The sequence below is a fragment of the Anastrepha obliqua genome, chromosome 5 (genome assembly GCF_027943255.1).
Source record: "Anastrepha obliqua isolate idAnaObli1 chromosome 5, idAnaObli1_1.0, whole genome shotgun sequence".
NCBI classification, from domain to species: Eukaryota; Metazoa; Arthropoda; class Insecta; order Diptera; family Tephritidae; genus Anastrepha; species Anastrepha obliqua.
In genome coordinates this window covers 70187179-70199339 of record NC_072896.1, presented here as the reverse complement: position 1 = coordinate 70199339, position 12161 = coordinate 70187179, and the positions used below count along the sequence as shown (strand labels likewise).

Below are 12161 nucleotides of genomic sequence, written 5' to 3'. Positions count from 1 at the left end.
CTGACTGAACGAGTTTACTTTTCTGTTCCCTGTGGAGTTACGGACCTGATAATGTTTCATCGATTAGAATGCACGAAAGAAATCACGCTGCGATTGCTTTAAATTGTTTTTGTTTTTTACTGTTTGGTGAGCTTTTAAAATATATAATTTTCCATTATTTATTCAGCTGCTTACACTTTACACCTACATTATATTTACATGGCAAAAATTGTGCATCATTTTTTCAGCACGTTTCCCTTTATTATTGTAATAAGAAAGCAAAACAACAACAGTAGCATAATTTTAGTTTTCAAATTCAGGTAAATTTAGCTAAGTTAGTTTAACTTAAGTTGAGCCTAGTTAAGTTGAGTTCGATTAAGTTTAGTCAAGCTGCGGTAGGTTAAGTTGAGCTAAATTCAGGAAAGTTCATTTAAGTTAAGTGAAGTTCAGCTCAGCTCAATCAAGTTCATAGTTGAGGTTTGTTTGTTACATTAAATTATGTTAGATTAGGTTAAGTTGAGTTTTTCATTAATTTATTTATTGCCGTTTTTTTAGATTAAGTGAAATTAATTTATGCTAAGTTAAATTAAGTTCAGTTATATTGAGCTGAATTCAGGCAAGTTAAGTTAAATTAATTGGAGCTAAGCTTCAGTTCAGTAAAATTAGGTTAGGTAGTGTTAAGTTCGGCTAAGTTAAATTTAGTCAAGTTGAGTTTTGTTAAGTTAAGCTATTATAAGTCAGGTTAGGTCAGGCTAAGTTAACCGCAGGTAAGTTTTGGTAAGTTAACTTATGTCACGTTAAACTGAGTTATGTTAAAATAAGTTTGGTTTGTTTTAGTTGAAGTGAAATTAGTTAATGTTAAGTTTATTTTGCTTTAAATTAAGTTAAAATATTCAAGTTAATTTAATTAAGTTAATTTTAGTTCGACTAATTTTTTTAATCAGTCCCTCAGCGAAACTATATCTATATTTCAAGAAGATGGGGGATCTTCGACATACTGAATACGTTTTAGTTTTTGTTATTGTAATTTTTTTATTTTCATTCATTCGGTTTTGTAATAGTTGCACTCGTATCACCTTATAAATGCACAGAGATACTAGAGAGTTGATCATCATTTCTTTTCTAGTAATCCACATACAAATATCGTAAATTTAGTATTGCACAAACCACAGCGATACTGATAAGTAACGATACCGCACGCATCACGATCGCAACGTGAGTTCTGTTTTTCTAGTTCAACACTTCGTACCACATCGCGCGCCAGCTAGCCCGCTCCTCCTTTTCGATGCTAATGACATTTATGGCCAATGGAATGAGGTTAATTAAATCGAGCACTTCACATTGCAGCAATAACTACATAATACGGCAAACCACATTATTACGCACAAACAAAACTCATATATATACATACATACATGCACATGCATATAAATATGTAAGTTATTTAAGTTTATAATATAGCTTAACTGACTTGACTCCACCACTTCACTTTACTTGGCGCTGTTACAGTTTTTAACTTCTCTATTTGCACTTGACAACTTCAGCAAACAACTGGATAAATACGCACAAAACACGAATAAGATATTGAAAATAAAAAAGTTATAAATATTATGTAACATGCAAGTGAACTCGCTGCTTTGGTGACGGTATCACCAACTATAACAATGAAATGGCCCTGCAAACTTGAATTTCATTTGTCAGTTGGTGGGTCAAGGTACGCTTATCGCGACTGCTGTTTATCTAGGGCTCAGCATATTAGCACAACATTTAGCGAGAATATCTACGAAAATGCATGTGTATATAGATACGTAGGTATGTATGTGAGTATGTGTTGGCGCCTATACGTGCCGCTGATAACAGCTTCAACACTCCCTGCTTTGATGCCCACCAGCTACCAGTGCTGTAATACAAATTTTTGGTCATTGGTCTCTAACAATTCCGGCTTAAGTGGGTAATTTGGCAGTAGGTAGGTAACCTGAACAGCAGCTGCAGTGGCACCCAATTGACTGAAGACTTTGCAGTTTATTTTACTATTAAAAATTGTAATACTCTTTAACTTCTTATTTTGTATTATTATTTTCACATTCACAGCACTGCGGATATGGATGTCACTCACACTTTTCGTTTTTTTTTTTTTTTTGTTTTGTTTGTTTTTACTTTCGTATTCGCTTTCGCATTTACTTCTGCATGCACGTTCACTCTCGCTTTCGAACTTTTCGATTTCTGTGTGCCGATTAAGCGTTTTTGTGGCCGTCGCGTTTGCGCACTCAAAACTATCTGATGGCTGTTGTCTAACTTTTGCTTTCGTTTGCTGTTTGCCGTTTGCAATGCTCAATTTTGGATTGCAAGTTTCTCAATTTGGCTACAAGTTTTCGTTTTGTACGAAATTTGTAAAAGTTTCCAAATGCTTTCTGCTAAAGCTATTCAACGCGGAGCACTTTTTGAGCTTATAACAAGGAGAGCCATTTAGCTCAGCACACGCTCAAGGGGTTGTTGAGTGGCACTCACGTGAAGTGCTCATTGCACGCATGACATTGTGGCGAAAACAAACAACAAAAGACTCAAGTCACGAACTTGAGTTTGAGATGTGTTGTGTATTTGGGCGGTAAAGTGAAAATATAAAAAAATGTTTTAATGAAATTTAAAGTTGTGTGAGAAATGAAAATTTTGAGAGGTTTTAGTTATAAAACAAAATAATTTAAACTTTTTATTTTCATCTAAAAATTTAATTTGATGAAATATGATTTTTATTAAGTTTTAAAACAAAATTATTTTTCTCATAACGTGGTTCATATATTTATCCTTTACATCAGGTTGGCTTCTTAGTCGTACTTTTACTAATTTCTAGTTCTAAGCCGACGATAGGACCCTTGGCAAATGGCGCGAATGCCTCCGTTTGAAGAAAGTAGGAACCGGAAGCGCTATGAAATTTAAATAAAGTAGTTTAAAAACTTTTATGATTGACTTACAGTTATTACGGTACACAAAAACAAAAACAAAAAAATCATTCAGAACTCTTTCTGCTCTACAAAATTATGTTAATTGAATTTTTAATTTATTTAATTTTTTATCAAGTTTTAGGTTTAGAAATGGAATACCCACGAGTCACAAATCAACATTTTCGACACCAGCTCTTCTTTGCATTTCATCGAGGTCAAAAAGCTGTCGAAGTAGCCCGGGTCATTTGTGAAGTATATGAAAAAAGGGTCATAGGTGAGTCTACAGCACGGAAATGGTTCGCAAAGTTCAAAAATGGCGACTTTGACGTCGCCGACACGTCTCCCAGCGGAAGACCTTCTGAATTCAATGAGGAACGTCTCGAAACACTTTTGAAGAAGAACGGTCGCCATACCATTCGTGAAATGGCAGCAAAAATAAACTGCTATCATAAAATGATTCTCTACCATCTTCATTTAATGGGAATTAACGAAAAATTGTGAGCCTGGCTGACACAAGAGCTCAACGAAGAACCCAAAGAAAGTCGCCTTCAAACTGCTTCTCGACATCTCGCCCGCCATCGAGCAATACGCGGTCATAAAGAGCGCTTTTTGTGCCGAATCGTCATGGGAGCTGAGAAATAGTGCCCATACATCAATATGCAAAAGCAAAGAAAGGAGTAACTGGCTCCAAGAGATACCCTAAAGCCGATAGTCAAACCGGACCTTCATCCAAAAAATTTTATGGTATGTGTTTGGTGTTACTGGGAGGCATGACGCACTGGTCAATGCTCGAAAATAATACCATGGTCAACTAGGAGCTCTAAATTAGCCAGCTACACCCCGTAAATGAGGCTATTCGACTGAAAATACCTGATCGACATGGTCAAACCATACTACTGCACGACAGTGCCAGGCCCATTGTTGCACAAGTCGTCAAAGTTGCAATCCAAGAGCTCGAATGGGAGGTACTTCAGCATCCGTCGTATTCTCCGGACCTTACACCAATCGCTTACCATCTTTTCCGCTCCTTGGGAAACCATATGAAGGGCGTTGCCTTCGATAACAAAGAGGTACTTAAAAACTGGCTCAACAACTTCTTTGACACCAGATCATGCGATTTTTGGCGGAACGGCATCAACTACTCGGTCGCGAGGTAGGAAGAGGTTGTAAGCACCAGCGGATATATAACTGATTAACTTATTGATGAGATTATTGTTTTTTATTTAAAAAAAAGTCTTCGGTAAAAAAGCTGCCAACTTATTCCCCAATCAGTACTAAATAGAAGAGATAGGCGTAAGTTTCGAAGCGGAAATCAACAGATTCTTCCGGTAAAAAATATTAACCAAACTCCGACAACTTGATTAATTAAAAAATACGTATGAGGCAGAGGTCTAATATATATATATAATTGGCACGTACTCCCTTTTTGGGTGTTTGGTCGAGCTCACCCTCCTATTTGTGGCGGAGGGACCTATAGGTTCAAGCCGACTCCAAATGGTAAATGGTTTTTACGAGGAGCTTTTTCATGGTAGAAATACACTCGAAGTTTTGCCATTGCTTGCCGAGGAGCGACCGCTATTAGAAAAACTTTTTCTTAATTTTAGTGTTTCACCGAGATTCGAACCTACGTCCTCTCTGTGAATTGCGAATGGTAGTCACGCACCAACCCATTCGGCTACGGCGGCCGCCAGAGGTTTGCTGTTACATAACTAAAATAGTGGATATTGATCTTTTGACTCTCAAATTGCTTCAGTGTTCTATGAGTTTAATAAGATATCGTGCACTGGCAGATTCCTCAGGTGCGTTTGAAATTTTTGCAGTGGGATTATCTGTGCGTTAAAAGTATGTCGCTTGCATTAGCAAGCACATTAACAATAGCTTTTCTGTTTGGCAGCAACGAATGCAACGAAAAATACTCATATTTATTGTATATATAAAACTAAAATAAACTTAACAAAAGTTTACTCCATGGTTAAAATTAAAAAAAAAATCACTTGATTCCTCATATTTTTAAGTGACAAAATTATTCACGAAAACTATGAATTTCAAATTTTAACTGATCTATTTTTTTAACAAAGCAACCTATCCTTTCGAATAAGTCCCATTATAAATATGATCATTCGAAACTCAGCTTATTTCGTCACTTTCTTGGTTTTGCGTTATTAATAAATCATAGGGACTATGGAAACATGGAAAAAAAAATAATTTTGCACGTGCAGAAATTGGTCAAACGATGAATCGAAGTGCTTTTAGTATTTGCAGCATAATAAAGCGCTTTAAACGGAAAACAAATCTTAAAGGTCGAACTCTCACTAAAAGACACGGCAAATTGAATGTCAGGTATCAAGGACATTTAATAAGAATAATACAAAAAAATTTTAGAATAACATCAACTCAAGTGGTTACAAAAGTTCGTAAAGAAATCCAGGCAGGCGTGGATAATTTTGTATTTTTTGATAGTATTATTGACAACTCCATTTACCTAAATATTTTAAAAGAAACTTGTATAATTTTAATTAACATAACAAGCACAACACAACTTCAGGAAATTTGGGTCCAAATGTGACTAAAAACTTTATACAAAATAGACTTAATGAAGTCATCAAGCAAAAAGGAATGCCTGCTAAATATTGAAATTTTTGTTTTTTTGTTTGTGAAATTGGAATGTGTGAATAATTTTCCCCTTAAAAATATGAACAATTCTATGATATTTTTAATTTTCAATTTATGAGGTAAAGTTTTGATAAGTTTATGTTATTTTTAAATATACAATAAATATGTGGATTTTCCTTAGAATAACAATTGCAGTTTATTCATTTATTCTCAAGATGCAGCTAATTTAATGAAAAATTAGTAGTTGTGTAAATATTTTTATTCATGTGTGTATGTATGTACATTGTACATGTTTTAATTTTAAAACAAGTTGTTTAAGAAAATTGTAAATTGCCAATATTTTTGAAATAAATATTTGATAATTTAGAAAACATAGTTGTCTCAAAAATTCTAAATTTTCTAAGACGCTTTTTAGAATGCATAGAATTTATTAATTCTTATTTCATCTGGTTTGCTTTTTAACAAAATCTTACAAATCGTATTAAATGCAGGAGAGACCTGCTCTTTTTTACTTTTTTCTCAAGCCACACAAATTTTTTATCTTTTATCAAAAAAACTTTTAATAATTGCTAATGAGCATTAATTTGATAATTCACCGTTGTTTAGTAGTTAAAGTTTTTACTTCTATCGTCAGTTCCTGGAACTGACCTTTTTTGGCATTTTTCATTTTTCCAATATTTTTCTTAAGAAGACAAAAAGTTAATCAGTGGTAGCATTTATCCTGAAGTGCTTGAAAAAAATGCATTCCCCTCATGAAAATCAGGCATCTAAAAGAACCACCTTCTCCGAGTGCCAATACTAAATTAAATTATTTAACATCAGCGTTACCATTGGCCTCGCTTGCAAATTTGTTTTTATTTAGTGTACCATAGTCGAAAATAACAAATTTGCGGGCTAACTAAAATTTTTCGTACACATATTCTAAAACAACATGATTTCAATTTTTCAGCAGTCCTTTCAATTGCTAAATCACTGCAGTATTTTTCAAACAGAAATTTTTAGGTGCAGCGAGAGTAAGTACCTTGCTTTATAAATGGAAGGTTCTACAAGGCTTGAGGCATATTATTTTGAAACTGGTCCCCTAGACTAGAAAAAGTAGTCTCCTGTTTTCATACTACAGCTTAAAAAACGATTAAAACGGAATCGTAAACCACGATATAGGCTAGACATACTACCACACTTATCACGATACTCACTTTCTAGACACAAAATAACCCATCTTTGTGTGTGGCACGTCCGCATATCGGCGACATTGCTGCAACAAAAACTCCAACCATTCACCGCACTGATAGGACCAAAAGCCACGTTCGCTACCAATAGATTCAGAGTAGTAGAGGGGCGCACGAAAATGATTGCAATTTCGAATATCTTGAAGAAATTTACATTAGTGCCTTGAAGTGGAAATTCAATAACAAAAAGCGGCTTACGTCCATCTTGCACAATATTGCAACCTGGTTGGAAAAATTTCTCCAAATTAGGATAAAAATCAGCATGACCACTACGTTCCAATGTGGAGTAGAGAAAGGGGTCAGTATGTATGACATCTACAAACTCTGCATCCGTGGCATCCAACTTTTCGCTACGATTTTGGGTGATAAAGGCAGGGCCAGCAGGATCTAAGCCTTTATGCCAAAGAAGAAGAAATGAAAAAAAGCAAAGTATGGCAAAAGAATTCACTGACATTTAATTGGTCGTATTACTCACCTGTTATTCTCCGCAACGGCTGATTGGCAAAATTTGCTGTTAATCCGGCGATTTGTGCTCCCAAACTAAAACCGATCAAATGAATATCCCGATCGGTATAGATGCCATTGCCTATTAAATTGTCAATCAACTGTGCTAGGCAACGCGCCACCACTCGTGCATTGGTCACCGCCCATGGATAGTAGCAAGGAAATCGTGTTAGTCTACTATAATCCACAGAAATCACCAGAACTTCCTGCGTACGCAGAAGTACTGGGCGCGATTCCAGATTGGGAGAAGTATGTTGACTACCATGAAAGCCGTGAATAAGAATTTTCAAAGGCCAACGTGGGTGGAAGGCTGCCGCTGTGAGATTCAATGGGTCCAAAAGAATTGGCTCGTTTTGAGTGGCGCTGTTTGTTTATTGGAAGAGAAAGTTTAGTTTAGTCAAGTTTAGTGAAGTTTAGTTCAGACCAATTAATCTAAGTTAAATTAAATTAAGGTATGAGGTAAGTTAAGTTAAGTGAAGTTAAGCGCATACGAGTTAATCTGGGTTAAAACAAGTTAAGTAAGTTTAGGTTAAGTTAAGTTCAGGTAAGTTAAGTTAAGTGAAGTTAAGCTCAGTGCAGTTAAGATAGGTGAAACCATGTTAAGTTAGGTCAAGTTAAGTTAGGTAATTTAAAGTTAAGCTAAATTAAAGCAAGTTAAAATTACTTAAAATAAGTTAAGCTAAGTCAAGTTACATTAGGGTATGTTACGTTAAGCTAGGTTGATTTAAGATTTTTTTAGATTAAGTTAAGTTATTTAATTTAATTAATTTTAATTTAGAAGTTCTTTTCGTTTATTTGTACTCACTTTTTGTAGAGCCAAAATTGTATGTGCTCATTGGGACAGACGTCGTGCGCAAAAATACAATCGAAGACGAAGCTGGCGCCGTTATTTGCGGCGGATGATATAGCTTTGAGGGATGTGAAATTGAAGCAAATTACTCGTATGCATAAAAGAAGTTTTGTTTAATGTTTGTATATAAAAAGTGTATTGTATTGGGTTGCCTTGAAAGTTCGTGAACAGATTGCCACTAGGTGCCATTAAACTCGACTTTTTCGTGTAACATATATCGCTTCTGCACGACTACTACGACATAGAAAATTTGTAAAAGATAACATTTTATAGATAGAAATAAAAAATAAAAAGAAACTGAGCATTTGGGCATTCGCACTCAACGCACTGACTTAAATGACCTGATGCTTACAGGAATGCCTTGGCAGAATCTGAGAGAGCATAGCAATGAAGTTTTGTTGAATCTACCAATTCGCATTCACTAATTATGTTTTTTTTTTGTAAATGAAAAGTGCTCGAAAAAAATGTAAGACAAGAATCAGCAATCCATTCAGGAAACGCGGAAGTTCTACACTGATGGCTCACCCTAAAAATTAAATCAACTTTAAATAAGCCTTAAATATCCTATCGTTTCTTTTATACAACTTTATAATTTAAGTAAACATTTTTTTTAATACTTTTAAAACTTTTTTTTATCGAAATTATTTTTCAGAAATAATTTTTAATTAAAAAAAAAATTTCAACATTTTTAATTTACTTTTATAAAACTCTATAATTTAAAAAAAAATTGTAAATATTAAAAAAAAACAAATTTTATTGACAATATTTTTAATTAAAAAAAAAATTGGAGTAAAATTTTCAAAATTTTAATTCTTTTTTTATTGTTGTCTCTAATCCTTATGGTTTTCTTTGTTCCACCACTACTTTTTTAACACACATCAAAATATTAATCACTCACTAATAAATGTAATTATTATGCAGAGGTAATAAATTTCACACCTCATATTTTAATTAATGATTGACAAATGTTTTACGCCACAGACATGACCGTTAATTTTATACACTTTTTTATGCAAATTATACCCACATAGAGTATCGGATTAAAAACCTAGTCATTTTAATAATACACAGAGCCAACGCTGCTATCAGCACTCAATCTAAATTTCAGGGTTAATTAAAAAAAATCCATAAATGTAGTGAGTCTACAATATTTTATTGTTTAATAGGCTAATTGCTATAAACATTTACACAAGTGCTTGAGTTTTAAGTTCCTAGTAAGATTTTTTGTTATTACTTATTTCCATTTGTTTCTTAAAGACTACCTCATATTTGCCTCACATCTGCTACTGAGGCATTCAATTCCATTCCTTGTTCCATATCTTAAGGAACGGTGCAACAATAATTGGTCGAATGGTTCTTCCTCAACATATGAAGATCGTATTTTTTCTAGCACGATTGGCGTGGAGTTTGAAGTCGTCAGGCGATATAGACCGGTGAGGCTACAATTGTTTTTTTATTAGAGTTATTTAATTTGCGGCCGCCGTAGCCGAATGGGTTGGTGCGTGACCACCATTCGGAATTCACAGAGAGAACGTAGGTTCGAATCTCGGTGAAACACCAAAATTAAGAAACAATTTTTCTAATAGCGGTCGCTCCTCGGCATGCAATGGCAAACATCCGAGTGTATTTCTGCCATGAAAAAGCTCCTCATAAAAATATCTGCCATTCGGAGTCGGCTTGAAGCTATAGATCCCTCCATTTGTGAAACAACATCAAGACGCACGCCACAATAGTCAATGGTAATTTTTTTTACCACTATTACTTCTAGGAGTCGCATTTTAACTTTTGCACAAGTGCAATCGGTTCCCAAATACCAGGCAAAGTCTGATGACGGACATCTTAATAGATTCACTAAGAGCATCTTTTCAGATATCAAAATTATATAATACTCGTAGTGTTTAATAATACGTAGAGAAAATACTTTAATTTAATTCATTATTAAACTTTCTATTGCTTTGCTAATTGCTTTACGACTGCATATTTATTTGAGTTTTTCCCTCGAACTGGTTAAACCGCCCACATGCCAATGATACCTCGAATGTAGAAATTTAAGTAGCTCACTGTCAACCCGAAATGCGGTTGTCAACGAATTGAAATGCAGGTCTTTTGTTGTATTTGCATACTCAGTTAAATATGGATTAAGGCCAATGTAACACATTAAAGTTCTCAAGGTGTGAGAGGTTTGTAGGTTGTGGATCATTATTTTATCATTCAAACTTCAGTATTATCACTTTGTCAATATTTCTGTGGTTTTCTGCTTGAAAGGAAAATTCAAATAAAGATACAATTTAAAATACAGTGGATTCTCTGATTAGAAAATATCATGTAAATGGGTTCAGATGCTCAAGCTCTGAAAGTATTTGCTGCAGTGCATACGGACTACAAGTCTCTTATCATACCCGCCCTTTCATATGGAGCAGAGATATGGATGATGGCTAACAAAGACGATAGAGCACCAGAAACATTCTGGATAACTATTCTATGCAGGATCCAGCGCATTGTACGCGAGTACTGCTAGACCAATATTTTCAAAAATACCTGTATTAACTTCGCATGGACAGTACCAAAGTTTCTTAGCTCTACCAAAACATACGAACGATTGAAAAGAAAGGTAAGAAGACGCCGAAAGCTACATGATGGTGATACTAGAGCGGAAGTGATGTAAGTGGTTCACCAATTTTAGTAGGTGAGTTGCGTCTTATCTGCTCGAACTTTCCGATGAGCGTTGCTTCAATCGCAACTTCAAAAACGGTGAGTTTTGTTCGTTGGATAACGTAAATTTCATCAAGTGAAGTTAACCGAAGTGCTGGATTTTATAGAAAAAATGCTACAGTTGCAGTTACGGGGTCGTAATACATAAGCCAGTAATTTTTTGTGCTTGTTGTTAAGTTCAATTTTTAAATTTAATTTTTAAATTTTGGCACGCCGAACCATTTTTGAAACTTTGAAAAGCTTATGTGAAAGCTTATGTCAATCCATTATATTTAACTTAACTACAATAATAAGAGGACTAGGCTTTGGTAGTAGGGAAAGAAAAGAAGGATTTAGAGAAGAAAAAACAAAACGTGGTAATTAGAGAATATAGAGAGAAATTTAAGGGGGGAAACCGGTTTAGGAGGCCAAAATTTTGGTGAGAATTTTTTAAACAAAGAAGGAATAATCAGAAGTTGTTGTAGCTTAGAGGACATTTTATTTATATTTTTAGGTACACTTTTAAATTTTTTTGAAGCTATTTCCGCTGGAGATAGTGGCGTTAGAGCGTGCTGTCCATGGACGATCGCCATCCGAGTGTCTTGCTGGTGAGAATTCCTGAAGTTGCAATTTTTCTCTGAAATCAACAGCAATTTTTTTTATTAACATCATATTTCCTAAGAATATGAACCTAATCGTGGTAAAAAAATATTGAAAATTGCATGCTTTTGAGGCGCTTGAACACAAAGTTGTTTTTTTATACCATATTTTTTCATCTATTTTGCTTAACAACCCATATTTTAAATAATAATATAATCCCAGAATTATTATAGGTTCTTATAGATTACAATTTAATAAAGAAAAAATCCCGAAAAATTTTAGAACGATTGGTCCATAACTTTTTAAGCTAGAATGCCCACCAGTTGAATAAAAGTAGTTTCGAGAAAAACGTCGTTCTAACTAACGCGCGCTACGGTGCGGAACCGACGGGCAGTCACTTAAGTGCTCATAGAATCGGGAATAATGCGAATTTCGCTTTAAAATTTTTACCACATATTCTTGAGTAGTTATACTAACGATTTATGCAATAAAAAAAATCGATTTTTTAATCGATCTAAACCGGTTCCCCCCTTAAGGCCCTAATTCAATGAAATCAAACACTTATAAAGTAGTTATGAACTTGTGCCCTGTAGTTAAATCTGTTAAGTCCAGCCTTCACAGTGTCGGGTAATGAGTTCCACACTTTAACAGCGTTAATGAAAAATAATCTATATGACGCTCGGTAATTAAATGTTGGAACGATGAATTTGTTGTGTTTGCGAGACCTTACTAGTACCAACTTCTCTGTCAGGTAGG

At 34.5% G+C, this 12161-nt stretch overlaps 1 protein-coding gene across 1 annotated transcript; it reads right to left on the bottom strand.

The window, feature by feature from the left end:
• Nucleotides 1-2788: 2788 nt before the first annotated feature.
• On the bottom strand, nt 2789-9058 carry LOC129248816 (inactive pancreatic lipase-related protein 1). The gene is made up of 6 exons (XM_054888430.1): nt 9013-9058; nt 8070-8172; nt 7236-7627; nt 6959-7153; nt 6728-6899; nt 2789-2900 (listed from the first exon to the last, which is right to left on the bottom strand). Exons 1-6 carry the CDS (start codon nt 9056-9058, stop codon nt 2789-2791), a joined length of 1020 nt encoding a protein of 339 aa, XP_054744405.1.
• Between the last annotated feature and the right edge of the window lie 3103 nt (nt 9059-12161).

Bases quoted from the DNA above. Each gene is read 5' to 3' on its own strand.
- LOC129248816 (XM_054888430.1), bottom strand. From the start codon at position 9,058: ATGAGGTGTGAAATTTATTACCTCTGCATAATAATTACATTTATTA. The intron at 7,628-8,069 runs GTGAGTACAAAT...ATAAACAAACAG, and splicing joins CAATTTTGGCTCTACAAAAA to CGCCACTCAAAACGAGCCAA. The intron at 2,901-6,727 runs GTGAGTATCGTG...TAAATTTCATAG, and splicing joins GGTTATTTTGTGTCTAGAAA to CGCTTCCGGTTCCTACTTTC.